The sequence below is a fragment of the Berghia stephanieae genome, chromosome 5 (assembly GCF_034508935.2).
Source record: "Berghia stephanieae isolate SIO BIC M18660-M18661 chromosome 5, UCSD_Bste_1.3, whole genome shotgun sequence".
In the NCBI taxonomy this organism is placed as follows: domain Eukaryota; kingdom Metazoa; phylum Mollusca; class Gastropoda; order Nudibranchia; family Aeolidiidae; genus Berghia; species Berghia stephanieae.
Window position 1 is genome coordinate 31,092,752 of NC_088364.1, and position 17,396 is coordinate 31,110,147.

Here is a 17,396-nt window from a genome sequence, read left to right on the forward strand (position 1 = left end):
CGAGTAGGTTTCTAAATGTTCCATTTACAATACATATTTACGCAACATAACTATTGGTCTTCATTAAATGATCGAAAGAAAGGAACATTTAATACCTATATTATATTTTCGAGCTATTTCTTTGTTCCTATTGCATTGCGCGTCATTGATTTCAAAATATCTGCTTGCTCATGTCTTTGTTTAGTTCATCTAAAAATAGAACCGTTATGATCAGAACAGTCAGCAAAAATCACGCGAACGTTGCAGAGGCATGGCGCATTTCGTCATCTCTAAGGGGCGGGGTTTCAGAAATATACGAGGTCAAAACGAGGTCGAACTGTTACGGGACATGCGCACACAATGTTTATGTTCTGCGATCGTTTTTAGCTTCACAACAATGACTTTCATAACATTGTTTCTCTTATAAAAGCAATATTTATTTTTATACCTTTGTAATTTAGATTCTCAGTTATTTGAAATCTTGGTCGTTGATCCCGATGTTAAAAAATCACTTCCACCCCTCATTATCTTGCTTTTTTTTGTGATCGAAAGTAAGAGCCTGAATAAAACACTGACTGACAGAACAGTGCACTGAAACATTTAGCAGAGGTCATGTTTTCCTGCAAAATCATGAGTCAGCAGAAATAAGGTTCATTTCCTACAAAACAAACTTTCCTATTTGACAACTCTCCCCTTTTACATTCAATTAAACACAAACAAACTTGTGCTTCACTTTCCTTTTTTAAATCTCAAATGTTATCTTTCCATTTCTTTGCGGTGCCTGATTTATTTAGTTTACATGGCTACTATTAATTTGAGCTGATAGTTGATGATTATGACTAGAATATTCCTTTTGTGTAGCCAAGACGTCATGACACACACACCTAAATTTCATTAAAACGGATTTTCATTCCTTCTTCAGTCATTGCTTTGTAAAATCATTCTAGCGGAGTTTCAAAATGAGCGAAATTAAGAATGAAGATGTAAGTTGAGATTTTATTTAAAGTCAACAATATTTAGTATTGTGAAGGGTCGTCTTACGTATTATTTTGGTAACAATGTTGTATCGCTCTCCCTCTTTTCTTTTGTCGTTCTTACTTGCGTTGTGTCCATCTCTAGTCATTAGCTTCTCTTTTCGTGCTGCAAGATTTAAATTAAAAATGGAGCAGCCCTTCTATCACCTGATGTGTTAAAATTAAAATATTAGATTGAAAATTGAAAAAAAAAGTATTTTGTGTCAAAAGGAGAGAGGTGAAAGTCATTATGTGTTTGTCAGATTATGAGCAAGTCCAAAGACCATTTAAAATTTGAATTTGATTGTTGCAGCGATTATTCCCAGGAATGTAGGGATTGTTGATCGTGAAAGAATTTCAGCGCAATACATTACTGCTGTTTTCTCATCAGGTCAAGCAATTTCTCAGCTTATGCCTGCTTTAGATTATTTTCACTGATATTTTTAAGAATACCCCCCCCCCCCCCACCTTTTCCCTCAAACAAACAAGAAAGTCATTTTAGTTGTCTTAAATTGATTCTCCGTATACACTTACGATATTTTATCAGGTGAAAATTATTTTTAGTGAATATTCATTTGGTTGCTATTATTCTCTCTCTCTCTCTCTCTCTCTCTATATATATATATATATATATATATATATATATATATATATCCATCCATGTGTGTGTGTGTTTGTGTGTGTGTGTGTGTGTGTGCACGCTCTGCATCTTGCATATACATCCAACATCAGCCCCATATGACTTTCCACATTTATCAAAATTTTGTAGTCATATATTTTGTGACACGTTGTTTTGACTCCTTACGAAGGCCAAGGGCTGGAACATTGTTTTGTGTTGTCCCCTGTTATATTAGTATATTAGTCACATTTTTGCTTTTAATGATTTATGCAAATGACATGCCTGAGAAAAAAATTAGATATAAAATAGTAAATCAAATCATTTCATGTCCACTTCAATACCCTTAACTTTGTAATTCAGAAAAGTGAGTGGAGCAGGCACTTATGTTGGTAACAACAAGAGATGAAGTGAGTAGAAAAGTGCCAGAAGACAATAGAGAATAAAAATTTTTGCGGCGGTGGCGGTGGGACCTTAACTTTGTGTGGCATACATGATCTTGTAAAGCGCTTTGAGCACATTTAGTTGATATTGCCCTATATAAACCTCAATTATTTTTTTTAAAGCTCAATCTACACATCTTTAAACCGCATCCAGTTCTTGTTTGTTTTTGTTTTTGTTTTGTATCCCGTTATAGTCATATACTGTGGTTGCCAATAGAACATAAAAATGCAATGCTAGTTGCACGATTGCTTTCACAGAAACTGTGTACATGGTTGGAATTTTCACTCAGTCCCACAGTTCTTGTTACATGGGATGTCCACCATGTATATCATTCAATAGTCAGTTAAAAGGTCAAGTGTAGATACCTAGATCATAAACAATACATAAGTTCTCCCTCCCATCACATATTACTACTGCTGTACAAGAATAATAAAATATTAATAATCCATAATATTTGTTACGAATGACCACACTGTTCATCACATCCAAGGGACCTATTTGTTGATCCGAATTCATTAACTCAATGACAAATTTGGAGTAGAGTTTTGACTAACTCGCTGGCTTTTATATGAAGTTGAGAACATGGTGGGTTTTCCTTGATTTTCATGCTCATCCCATTAACAAATATATATCTAATCCTTTCCTTTTAAAACATTTATTTCAATGAAAATAACTATTTCATTGCACTAAAAAATTAATCATTTTCATTTCTTTTTTTCAGATTTTTCTTTCACAAGTGAAGTCAGAGGAGTTAGAAGCTGCGGCTCTCAGAGCTGTTGAGTCCTCCAGCCCTCCTCTGGCATTACATCATACTCTGCATCAACCATACTCAATACACTCCTCATCTTCTATATCGGACGATGAGTTGGTGTCTCTCACAGTCAAGGAGCTTAATCGTCTTCTTAAAGGTCTTTCGCGTGATGAAGTTTGTAAGTTGAAGCAACGTCGGCGTACTCTAAAAAATAGAGGATATGCTGCGAATTGTCGAGAAAAGAGAATATCACAGAAGGAAGAGTTGGAGACAGAGAAAGACAAACTCAGAGCTGAGGTTGACAGGTTACAGAGGGAAAATAATGTTGTCAAAATGGAACTTAATGCCTTAAGGAACAAATGTGAGGCTCTGGAACATTTTGCCCAACGAAATGATATTCGTGTATTAACTCCCCCTCACATTGTTTCCACAATGCACGGTCCTATGATTGTCAAACAGGAACATGGTACGACAGTATCGTAGCCTTTGTTCTAAAGACATGCTTGTTAACCCAGGTGATTTCTTCTTCCTGACTCATTCTAGTTTTGGAATACACAATTCTGGAAACACAATTCAATCTGCAAAGACATCCTCTTCTCTGAGGTTTGATAATTAAACCAAACTGTGTTGCTTCCAGATACGATTCTGGAGATTCATGATGACAAATTGTATTCATCAAAGGACTTCCATTGAATATAATCTTGAACTATTTCACTCATTCATGAGACTTTATGGATAATCACAATATCTTCATCTTTTCATAATCTAGACTGGAAGGAAACATTAGTCTTCTTGCATGTTCATAAAGATGTTTTTAGAACTTTTTGTTCGGTGATTTCTCTTTTACTTGTATCTCTGATCTTAAATAGTTTTGCAGTATGTTTCATAGTAGTTGTAATTTCTCCCACCCCCCAAAAAATTGTTCTGCTATTTCTTGTTTTTATTTTTTACTCTCCTTGTGCTGAATTCTTACCTGAATACATGGAAACCTTGGCCGGACTTTTCTCCTCTTTAACTAGTTCCTACTTTGAGAGATGTAGAGTTGTCTGTTGATCAGATGTTTATAGTGTCAGTTTCATTTCACATCACAGTCCATAATTATTTGTAGTGAATGGTATAAATGCTGAATGTTAGATATTATTCAAAAAGTACCTACATGAAGTGTTACTCCAGACTGTATGGTTGATATTTTGTCGCTCATTTGTTTGTCAATTTTCACATTGAAACCTGTGTTCACTCAATTGCCTTTGCTTCTTTTTTCCATCTTGACGTAAGTGGTTGCTGTCCTTACAGTGTGGTATGATTCATGATATTTTTATGGTCTTTGTCCTGATAACACCTGTATCTATCTATCGGCAGCAGGTATAATGGTGCAGTTCAAGTCTCTTGTAACCTCCAAGTCTTTACTTTGGTGACAAGATGATGGAAGCTCTTTCATTGCTTACAGCAACTTTAAGTTAAATAGGTTATTTCACTGTGGACCCATCTGTACTGTTATATACTGTACTGTAAAGTCATCTATATTTGTTCGTTTTTTTTCCTTCTCTCTTTGTTTCTTTTTTTTTTTGTCAGTGGAAATTGCATCATGATGAATTTCTCCTTCTGTCCAGGTTTCCTTGATTCATATTGAATCAATTTTTTCAAACTGTGCCAAAAAATAAATTCCCATGAATTGGATTTTGATATTCTTATCGTACAGAACTTTTATTAATTGAAGGATTTTTGATGTGACATTAACTTTTTAAAAAGAATTCTTTAGATATATGCCAAGGGTTTACTTTTATTAAGTTGAATTTACTTTAAGGGTAGAATACAGAATATGCTCTGTGCATTTGACAATCCATTTCTGATGCCTTGTAACTATGGCTAAGTCATGGTTTTTTTTGGGGGTTTCAGTTCCAGTGTAATAATAGTGAATTTTCATTCATATAATAATCCATTTCAGCATGTTGACTTTTAATTGTTGATTCTGCGTTCTAAGTTATAAGCTCTATGATTGATAACGAGTAAAGATAATCTTAGTTGCAATTAGTTGAACTTTTTGTATCAGTTGTATAGTATGGCAAGGGTATTTTTTTGTTTGAGTTGTTAGGATATGTGTTAGACATACATATATATATATATTTATCTAGTATCACCATCATGATGTATTTTCTATCGATTCCATCTTACGATGTTACGAAGCATGAGAGTGTTTAAAAATAGATAATTATCAGGAGTGATATCGGTAGGCATACATACTTTGTGATCGAAAACGGCTGACTGATGAGTCATTATTAATGTTTATTAAGACTATTATTAAGATTATTATTATTATTATTATTATTATTATTATTATTATTATTATTATTATTATTATTATTATTATTATTATTATTATTATTATTATTGTTTAAATAGTAATATTCAGATGAGTCAAAGGATTGTTTGGAGTTATTTTTCCAATTCATTCATATGTGAATGTTACCACCAAAGTACTCTGGAGTAATAATAAGAATGTTTTTAGGGTGAGTGTGTTATGTCAGTTGCCACTGTCACATTCTTGCTGTTTCTAATACATATCTACATAGGTTTTCTATCAATACTTGAAAGTCATGGAGATTTTAAGGTAAAGTTTAATTAGTCAAGAGGGTCATCAAACCAATTAGAGGTCTTCTTCCTGGTTGCCTCCCATGTTGGTCGTGTGCTGATTTTAATCTGGTGCGTTGACATTTGCACATCAAGATGTCTAAGTAAGATCATTCTTTTAGCTTAAATTTTTAATTTCACATCTTTTATTGACCCGTTTTATTGTTCCTTGTTTCCAATTTTCTAGTCATATATTTTTGTCAGGCTTATTTCCCTACCATATTTGCTAGATTATTATTATTATTTGGAAATGTAATTGTTTAAGCCAGACCCCGAATATTCCCAAAGAAGTTTTACATTACTATTACATTTAGGTTTAAATGACTCTCTTCTTGGTAAAAAAAAAACAAAAAAACATTGGTTAATGTTTACAATTTTTTTTATTGAAAGTGTGTATACAAGGAAAACCAGAAAGAAACAATTTCTTTAATTTTATAATGTTGACAATGAAACTTGTTTTTCCAAAATATTGTTTTTCAAAACGTAAATTGATTTGATTGGTGTGTTATTCATGTTACAGTGGCAATGTACTGGTATGTGCAATATGAAAATGATGATATATATTGATTTTTAAAGAAAAAATTATCTGATGCGTGTTTCACCCAACTCTGTACATATTTCATATTATTCCATTTTGCCATTGAAGTTAAAGATTCTTGGTGTTTCTTGCATCATGTTTTTGCGATGTGTATATACATTAATTGTCTGTTTTGCTTTGCTGAAATTTATGAACCTGACGATGCATCATCTAGCATTGCTCATTCGACCAATTTATTATGCCTACCATGGTGGAGAGTGTTATGTATTTTTGTTATCATGTTTTCATCTCCGCTTATTCATGTTTTATCATATTTTTTTTTCTGACTTTGAGTGCTGTTGTAGCCAATTACATATCTGGGAGTAATTCAAGAGTCAGCTCTGCTAAATCCCTAAGGTTACCTCATTCTTTTTTGTCGCAGAACAGACTAGCAATGTCCACGATTTTGTTACATATGTTAGATGTCAAATGTTCAGCTTTGTATGAGTGTCTGAGCTGTGTTGGGAGTTTCATACTATTTTTAAAAAAGTACTATTCTTTAATCGAAAGTAAGCTGTGTACTGAATACTTGTGGGTCTAACAATAATGATGAGGTTTATTGTTGTTGCTATTGTTATTATAATTTTTGTTTTAATTGCATGAGAAATTAATTTTAAAAAATATAAATAGGGCAATGGTCAAATGATTTACCACTAGTTACTCACCATCAATACTTTATGTAAATGATCACAAGATAGAAACTGAGACAACTCATGCATATTCAAGTCTGGATGATTCACATTCCATGATGACACACAATGGCTTCAGTGACCTGACCGTATTCTCATGGCTGTTGATACTATGCTACATATGTATTAAGTTTCTTGAAGTGTCAGTCAATGTCAAGGTCATGTATGTAATTGTAAACAATCAGGGTGACCTGACTTATTCAGACGTTGTGTAGTTGGCCATCGGCTATTCAAAAACTATTTTGTGAGTGGACTGACCTGTAAGACTGTTACGGTCAATACCCTAATGGCATTAGGAAGTTCATCATTTATTGTTAATTCGAACTACTGCATCATCTACAAATGTCTATGGTGTGAACAGATGGACAAAACTTTTGACTATGTGCCAAAGTTTTATAATTATTCGTCCCTCCAGCAGTTCTGAATTAGACTGTTTCTTCTTAACAATATTATCACTTGTATTTAATTATTGGCTTTTCAGCACTCATTACTTCGTGGTTTTGGTTGAAATGTAGTGTAGATGATTATTTTCATTTTAGATATTGACCTCTCATTTGTAGTCAACCATCAATCTGGTTGTCAGAAATCAAATTTATCTCATAAATAGTTTTGTAACTAAAGCATAGTGTTAAATCAAAAATAGTATATATCACCGGATGTAAACCTCTTAATAAGACATTCATATATTGATATTATATTTCTTAATGTGTAGCCCTATATGAAAAAAATTAGAAAAATGGCAATTTGTAAGTTTCATTTTTAAAATTAAAATCTTATAAAAAATTTTATTTTCTTTCTCTTTTTCTTTTTTTTTTTTTTAAACTTCATTGTATCTAGTCCATTTTCATCTTCAATGCGTACAACAGTTATGTCTTTTTTTTTTTTTTTAATATTTTTAAAATCCTTATATAAAATCCTGCTTCCGAGAAGATACTACTCCTACTACTTAGCTCATATATTTTTTTACAATTTAGATGTTATTTTACCATAAAGTAAGGCGGAATTTGGAACTTAAGTAAACTTGCTTTTTTTTTTGGTCAATTATCCATCTAATTCAAACTGGTTTATCGATTGAAATAGATTAATGTATGATTTGTCTGGTAGGGTTTGAAGGTCCCAATATTACATACATATAAATAATATATCATTAGTGTGGTCGTTGTCCTTTACTTATATATCATTGTGAACATCCAACTGTTTCCCTATCCCCTTGTTTCCAAATGGATAATATAATGGACTGAAGTTAAACTCTAACTTAAACTTAAACCCTTTTGATTTGTATTTAATTCATATGAATGATAGAAATAGTAGCAAAAATATGATTGAATTTTCATTTACACAAGATGTGTTTGACAGAATAATAAATCAATCCAAGAAGTTTCAGTAATGGTCTATATTGCTGCAGTTAAATTAATTGCTCTTTATAATTGTGATGGGTGACATGATCCATAGTATTTATTTATGTAAATCTAAAAATATATATGACTTCTGATTCTTTAATTGAAGGTTAAGGATCAGAGGCAGAAGATTTAAGACTTGATTAACTCTTTTTTTTTTCACTCTGGCTCTTTGGACTATTTGTGAAGGGATGCTATATAGTTAGCAAGTCATTTATCATGGCATTTTTTTAAATACAGCAAAAGTTATGTCTCATATTTAATATGAGGCAGTAGGCGAATCATTTGAATGATACATCATCATTTGGCCTTAATTTATCTGATTCTCTTTCATCAGTTCATAAGTTAATGTTATCTTTGTGCTGTTTCAAGTTTGTGTTACATCTTAAAATCAACTCTTTTTTTTTTTTTTTGATGGTATCTTTCCCCCCTACACTTGTGCAACATATTCCAGGCTTCTTTACGTGGATCTCTCTGCTTATTTTGACAATGTGGAGCAATGCATATATGTCAAAGGTCGATTTGTGATATGTTATAATTTTTAAAAAATTAGAATATAATGCCAAGAGAGTTTTTGCCAAGTGAATGATCATGTATTTATATTTGACAAAGCGGTTGTGTCCCCTCAGAGCTATTCTTCTCTTTTTTTCAAATTTTAATACTCTCCTTGATGAAATCGTAAGGATAAAGTGCAGACCGAAGATAAACAGCTACATAATGAGTTTTAGTACACATCACATGTACAGTCTTGTGATTCATCCCTTGTCGAGGAAGGCTGATATTTTGGAAATACTTTTATTCTTTCTGCTTTGTCTGGCATCCTATCATACATTAAAAAAATTATTTGTTTTAGATTCCTATCTTGCAAAAGTGCAAGCGTTCAACTCCCACTATTTCATTTTCTAGTTCAGGAAATTTGATTATACCTACATTTTTCTTGTAAAAAATATTTTCTTCATCTACTCTCCCCTCCCTGCTTTGTTTGATATCTACTGTATTTTTGGTGTTTACACGTATGTATCAACAAAGTAAGTTTTCTTTACTCTTTCGCTTTCAGTTATGGCTCTGAAGGTATTTTTATACCATGTGTGTATCATTCCAGGGAGATGTAATTTTTGATTTACAAGGGGGATTTTTAGGATTGTTGATAATGCTGGTTTGATAACAATATTGCAGACAATTCTGCAATAATGAATGAACAGTTTTGACTTCTAATAAGCACATTATGACAAATTTCCAGCTACTTTCGTTATGAATTTCAAAGCATACATTCATATATCGAGTTCTTTAGCTTGAGGTTCCTTTTTTTTTTTTTCCAAACCGTCATTTTTAAATACCATGCCATTTTTTACGTTAAATTTTACTTGATGAGTTAAAACAATGTTGCATACATATAATATTAATATTACAAATAAATCATCTCATTATCATCATTCCCCATTTTTGAGTATTTAGATTTAATATCATTATTTTATTATTATTATTAATACTACTACATAGCGGCTACCTATCTTTATGAAATCGGGACTGTCCCGACAATCTGAGAAAAATTTAAAGGTGGAGAAAAATTGGACTGTTTTTATGTATGGAAATGACCCATCCATTGTCGCCGGATATGCTTTTTTGACTAGCAAATTAAAAGAAGAACAGAACAAGCTATAGACCTTGATTATTTTATATTAATTCCAAACGTACTGCTGTTTTGGGGTCATGACGCTATTGTGAGTTAGGGTATCCCGTTTTAACACTTTGGAAAGTTGACCGCTATGTTGTTATTATTAACCGAACTATTATTATTGCACATGATTGACGTTGATGCTTGTAAATAAATTATGTTTTATTGCATACTGGAGGGCATCCACGTGGAGATGACCATTAAAAACAAAACTGCTTATCTAATTGAATTTGAATCTGTTCCATTATACTATTATGATACTTGTTGATGATGAAAACGTGAATTTGATGTAAAGGGGTGAAGGAAAGTGCTCATTCATACATCAATGCCATCTCAAGTTTTTCTTTCTCCCATTTTATTGTTGTGTTAAATATTTGTTTAAAAGTATGGTTTGCAGCTAATTTCGCCACAGTCTTGATTTATGATAAATAAACAAAAGAGATAAAGGTATATAAAAATTATATGTAGACGTATTTTTCTCTAAAACTAAAAGAAATAAAAAAGTTCTTCGTTTCATTCATGTAATGAGGAATTAATAACACTACTGTGTCAAGTCAAAGTTGGCGACTCACTTGGATAAAAAGTAATAAATTTTGATAATATGCACCAATCTCAATTTCAATTAAAATTTGCAGTTATCTCTCAGAAAAGCCTGAAACAAGTTTCTCTGTCTTTAAAGATAGTTACATACTCTGCTCACAAAAAATAAATGGATGTTTATAACATATTTTATTGCTGAAAGTGCTAGGTTTTAGTTTATAAATATAAGAATGATATTGAATTAGGTAAATTGATCTTATAGTTTAATTAAAATGTAATGTTAATGTTAGTTGCAAACCGTACACGGCTTGAATGTGAATATATTTCCATGTCTCATTTCAATCAATTTGCACTTGTCACCGCCATTACAGATGTCATTATTTGCATGCCCATACTTTCACTCGCTTCCCATTGAAGACGTAAGATTGGTTGTTCCCGATCCCACTCAACTCTTTTAAATTTCCTGCTTTTTCTCTTCCAGTTAGCCATTTTCCCCCCTTTTCAATAAGTATTGCTACTTTGACTTCAAAACACCTTTATGAAAAGTCTTATTAACGAATAACAAAATGATAAAGTAGAACGAACTTTTCTTTTTATTTTGCCTCATCACTTTTCAAGATTTAGTTATATTGTCACAATTTGTTTTCTCAGTTTAGAAAATGAAATCGAAGCATAGATGGGGCTGTAATAGGTTGTTGCATATCACTGGAATTATTGAGTCATTTTAACTTTGATTCTGCAGAGTAACAAAATGTGTTTTAATAGATTTGGCTCTTTGTATCAGTCTGGTATTATGTCGGGATGAATGGTAGGGGAAAATAATCAGAGACATACAGTTCAAATTTTTCATACTTGAAGAAACTGTATTGTTCCATTTTACAACATGATACCATTTTGGGTCAATGGGTCACATATGGCCAACTTAGGACATAGTACTCGGATTTTGTTGCTTCCATGCTCTTGGTATTAAAAGAGCATTTGTCAATACATAGAAATTTGGTTAAACTTAAAAAAAAAAGAATTATAGATCTCAAATTTTACTTTTGGTGCTTCTTTCAAGTACAGTCCACTCCGGATAGTTGCAACACCATGGGATCAGCGAGAATGTTGCGATTAACCAAAGTTGCAATTAACCGAAGTTGAGTTTCCTTTCCACTATTGCAATATTTCACACATATATGGTAAACTCAAACCAGTTATTGTAAATGTTGTTCTTAGTCCACCACAGACTAGCAATTTGATTGAAAAAAAAAAAAACATATGGCAGCCCTGCATAGGTTTGTCAACCAAAATAAAGCAGCTTTGATGCAAGCCGACATCTTATCTGTGAGAAAGAGATTAGCCCTGATGAGAGACACTAAGCACTCATAAAAGCACTCGCAAAACTCGTTGGTCACAGTGCACGGTTGTCAATCCCAAAACAAAGGATAATGCTCAGTGTCTCTTTACAACTGTCATTGTCTACCTGTTGTCAAGACTATTCCCAGCCCCTTCCCCTCCTACCTAATGGCCACAGATGACCTCGCAAAGCCGCGTCCTTTTTTGACTCTAATAGAGTGGTACACACTACTGTAGCATTTAATCCTGCTCACTCACGATTCTTCAACCTATCACGATTTCTCATCCATGATGAAATTTAATCGTGATATTTGGTTTGATTGATTTCTGGAATTTACCATTTTTTGAGGGCGAAACATTGTTGCGGTTAACCAACCGAAGTTTGTTGCAATTAATTAACCAATGACTTTTCTATAGAATTAATTCCGTTTCTTGGGAAATGTTGCAATTATCCGGAGTGGACTGTAATAGATCATTTTGCTAATGAAAAGAATTCCTCCAGTTTAGGCATTATTTATGTTGCTGACTTTTTCTGTCTGTTTTTATTTATTTGTTAGTTTTTTATTTTGAAAAAAATAAATTTTTAAATAATAATAATTATTTTTATTATGTTCTATGACAAGCCCCTTGAACATTGGTTTAACACGTTTTTCTACTGTATTCAAAGACAGATGGGGTTGGAAAAAAGGTATTCTTTCATTTACTCCCTACTTGTTCAATTCTTTGTCTTTTTGTCGCACAAGACACTTGAAATTGAAACGCCCTTTTGTCACAGTATAGCCTCAGTACTGTACAGTAGTTTTAGATACTGCAGATACAAGAGAGAAAACAAAAACAAAAACAACCCAGAGTATAATGAAATATTTCATAAAAGTTCTTGAGTATACTCTGTATCTATGCGATTAGTTAATTTATATATATTTTTTTTCTGTTTCTTTTATCAGGTACTCCACGTATATTATATAAACAAAAGATAAGATATTTTCTTGTATTGGTAATATTTAATTATTTGCCATACACACAACACTTAATGTAGTAAATATCAATAGCTGTTAAACATTATCAATGTGATAACGTTATAACAAGGGGGGCTTCTTATTATATATTAATATCGAGAGCCTCTGTTTGAGATATTGCTCTAATAAATGATAAATAACTTATCTTATCGAATGCTGACGGTTGCATACGACCAACTGTCATCATTTTCAATGGAAGTGACTTTTTTTCTTTCTGTGTGCGCATTGCCGAATGCAATCTACAGTAATGCAGTTTGTTTTACAATGGGAAGATTAAACATAAGAGAACACGGTTGTTTCATGCAATGAATAACCATCTGCACAGAAAGTAAAACTTCCTTCCAATGTGTGTCACCATCCACTTGAAAAAAGTCAAGGAATTCTTGGCCAAAAAAAAAAAGATATATTAATATTATGGTGGATTGTACATATTTCAAAGATTTAAGATGATAATAATATTGTTTCCTTTTGGTTTTGATCGGCTGTGAATCCAAACATTTCCCTTTATTTTTTTTTTGTTTTATCACGAAGATTTTTAATTTCCATTTGTTGTTGTTGTTGTTGTTATTATTATTATTATTATTATTATTATTATTATTATTATTATTATTATTATTATTATTATTATTATTTATTAGTATTATTATTTTTACAGCAACTGTAATCCAATTTTCTTTGCCTTTTAAAAATTTTTCATTAATGTGGGATGCGGGTGCACGGACTATGGATGTTAGACGTTTTTTAAAGAAATCATTATTATTGTCTTATCTATTTATCTACGAATGTGTTTTGTGCGTTTATATAATTTTTTTTTCTTTATCATCATTACCATCGCCATTCCAACATGAGCATTGCGCTTTACTTCCTTAAATGACAATGCAGTTTTTGCAGTCTCGTTCGTAAGATAAGCAGTACATTTTCTATTTTTTGGAAATAAACGTTTGAAACAAATGCTTTTTATTTTGTCATTCATTTAAAAAAAAATATAATTAATAAAAGCACAACATGGCTTCTAAAATGGATGTTTACATTCAATCCAGAGACGGAAGCTTGTTTACTTGTAAGGGTTTTACGCCACTAGTGACACTGTTAGGTCGTCAGCACCAGAAAAAAGAAAGGAAAGAAATGAGTTTGCTTGGTCAATGAAGTCGATCCGACATTACATTTACCTTTAAAAAAAAAATCTGTCAACCTTTCTAATTATCTATTCGTCTATCTGGGTGGGGTCCTTTGACCTCCCATGGGGGGCAGGAGGTCACTTGCTGTGTTTTCTATCCCCTTATATCTGTTTTCCGAGTTGCTTCTGTCTTTGACTAGGAATGGGGTTGCTTGTTTTGTCCTGGTCCTTGCTGGAGTCCTTAGCTGAGAGGGAAGCAGTCATTTATTAGTATTAGTTTTGAGAGATGCTTTTTTTTTTTAAACTTGTAAATCATCTCTCAGTTATGTCGTCTGATTTGAATATATTCTGTAAAAAAATGAGTGGGATTCTATGCTGATGTCTGGATAAGACTTTTAGTTTATCTTAAACTAAGTACACTGATAGTGTGCTCCTGGAATATACATTTGTTCCCTATTTGAATCAATTTTCTCTGTCTTCCTTTTTCTAGGGTAGCTTTACTTGTAATTGTAGTGCTATATATTTTTTTTCTTTTTACTGGCGCTGAAATGACCTAAATGTGTCGCAAGCGTCGTCAATCCATTAAAAACAAAAACATATCTATCTATCCATCTATTTATCTATCTAGCTTATCTGTCTATCTATCTATATAACTATCTGTCTATTCTGAATATCAAAAGAATTGCATCTCAGATACGCTTCTATCCGTCTCCGCTGCCTAATGTTCGTATTTCACTGCCGTCAGACTGCCATTTAGAGATTTGGGTAATCGCCGGAATTGACGAAAAAAAAAAAAAAAAGAAAAGAAAAACGTTCCAGTTTCAAAATTTCAATCATGAAAGATATCCATAACAGAATTTGTGTGTTAATTTATTCAATCATTAACACGCGCTCTTATTTGCATCAGCTGTTACATCATCACCAAAGCACACATTACTTTTTTTTAAAATGGGGGCGTTGTAATTCGAAAACAGATTTTTACACACATACTCATACGCAAATATTACTATCTAGTTCAAAACCCGTCCATTTTCAATCTGCATCTTTGTCTGATCTACCTGTCTGGGGTGTCTGGGGAAATTTACTTACTATGTCTTCTATACTACCTATACGAAACTGATTTGCAAATGGCTTTTTTTCTGTCTGAAATGAGATGACTTGGTTTGGTCCTTTCCCCTATTTTTTTTTTTTTTTTAAATATTGACGATAGTCTGGTATATAGAGATAAAAACATAAAAATAAATAAGAAAACAAACACACACAAAAATATTTAAAAAATGAGTTAATATGTGGTGCAATATCCACTAAACCTGCTCAAAGCTCTCAATTGTGTGTTAATTTATTCAATCATTAACACGCGTTCTTATTTACATCAGCTGTTACATCGTCACCAAAGCACACAGCCTTGTTTAAAATGGGGGCGTTGTAATTCGAAAACCGATTCTTACACACATACTCATACGCAAATATTCCTATCTAGTTCGAAACCCGCCCATTGTTCAATCTGCATCTTTGTCTGATCTACCTGTCTGGGGAAATTTACTTACTATGTCTTCTAAACTACCTATACGACACTGATTTGCAAATGGCTTTTTTTCTGTCTGAAATGAGATGACTTAGTTTAGTCATGTCCCCAATTTGTAAAAAAAAATATTGACGATAGTCTGATATATAGAGATAACATAAAAATAAATAAGAAAACAAACACACACAAAAACAAACAAAAAATTGAGTTTATATGTGGTGCAATATCCACTAAACGTGCTCAAAGCTCTCAAGCCAACAGCAACACTTAAAATGCAGGACGAGGCATGCCGCCTCTTGGGCGATATTTTATGTTATTTTACGGTGGGAGAATTTGACGAGTAAAGAGCCTTTTCCAAGGACCCAACTATGCGACGTTTTTGTCGCTCAGAGCGGGACTCGAACCCAGGACTTTCCGATCCGAAGGCGAGTGTCATACCACAAGAAGCATCATATTATAGCCGCACAGAGATCCACTAAAATGGCCTCAAGATTTATTGGCGAAATTAAGTGAAAAAGTTATCTCACCATTAATTAAAGGATTTCACTCCTAAAATCATACAAACAGGGGTACAAACACACGATAACCCAGTTCGTGTTATGTCAACCGAGTAATGCTAGGCTGTTTACAACGACCATAATATTATTATCTCGAACATGAATGTTGTCTTTATTCAGCTCATTGAAATCCAATATTACATTATTGTAGAGTCAGCTAAAGGATAAGTTGCGTATTCGTGGGACTTCCTTGTTTACCAAAGTTACATAAACATAAATTCCATTTACTGTGATTATTCACACCATTGAATAAGAGTTCATTGAACCAGAGCATGGGAATTCCAATCTTGTTTATCCACACTCGAACTATTGATTTCTTTGAAACCTGCCAACAACTAGCTTAACAAAGAAAGGTATAAACCAATGAAATTTAAATCAAGTAAACGGTAGGATTTTTATGCGGCTATGTGATCGAGTGGGATGACATTCGCTTTCGAATCGGAAGATCCTGGGTTCGACCCTCGCTCGGCGCATAGTGAGTCATTGGAGAAGGCTCTTTACTCACATTCTCTCACCGTAATCAGGTGTAAAATGAGTACCTGGCCTCTAGCAGCGTTGTCTCTGTCGGAACAAATTGTAATATCGCCTAACAGGCGTCATGTCCCGTTCTACATGACACGTGTTGCTGTTGGTCAGGGAAAGCGCTTTGAGTACGTTTAGTGGATATTGCGCTATATAAAAGCTCAATTTTTATTATAATTTTTTTGTTTGTTTGTTTGTTTTTGGATTGTCTCTGAAATTTAATTACTTTTTTTTCCCTTGCATATTGTTACCCGGCCAGGCATCATCGCATTATTTCATATTCAAAAATACATTGTTTCGATTTTAAATTATTTGGACTTTGGTTTGAGTAAATATTTGGTTTATCGATTTTTACTTTGTTTTTTCATCGACGGCTATTGAGGTTTTGCCTACCTGCGCATATTTGCAGGTCTGATAACCGAATGCAATTATGGACTTGATTTATCATTGTCGTAATGGACATTACTCTGTGTTGATTTGAGAGTATTTCCATTCTCAATGAGTCCATAACACTGTAGGTTATTAGACCTGCAAATAACTACACGTTGGCCTTTGCCAAGATGTCACATTTGCAACATTTGACATAATATGTAGTTTCACGTTTCAAGTTGAAACTCGTAACATTTGACATAAAAGGACACAAATGCTCATAGTTGTTATGTAAAACAATCGAAAACTTGTGTAATTTTCATCAGTCTCTCTGGACTCTGGGTTGAGTAATGAAAAATTAATTCACAAACGGATAATCAAGCACCAACAAATACTATAACTTTTGAAACTTGAAAGAGCTATTACTGCTAAACTTCCGGTTCCAGGCCTTAATTTTGAATTTGGATTATATTTTTATCTTTCAACCGAGAGAAACTGGTGAAAATTAAATCTTTTAAATATGTTTTCAAAATAACTTAAATCTTGGTGGGGTTTTTTTTTGTGTGTGTGTGTGTCGAATTTTACAAAACAAAAAAACAAGAACAACACACACACACACACACACACAACACACACACACACA

At 32.9% G+C, this 17,396-nt stretch overlaps 1 protein-coding gene across 2 annotated transcripts in view; it reads left to right on the forward strand.

The window, feature by feature from the left end:
• LOC144972753 (uncharacterized) overlaps positions 1 to 13,614 on the forward strand; it is a 15,072-nt gene extending 1,458 nt beyond the window's left edge. The window contains exons 1-2 of one of the 2 annotated variants that reach the window (XM_078914353.1): positions 216 to 962; positions 2,774 to 13,614. In XM_078914353.1, the coding sequence (XP_078770479.1) occupies positions 939 to 962; positions 2,774 to 3,286 (537 nt within the window). In that variant the 5' untranslated portion in view covers positions 216 to 938 and the 3' untranslated portion in view covers positions 3,287 to 13,614. Of the gene's footprint in view, positions 1 to 215; positions 963 to 2,773 lie in introns of those variants that run through there. The other variant, XM_078914354.1, reaches the window with a different exon arrangement.
• Positions 13,615 to 17,396: the final 3,782 nt, after the last annotated feature.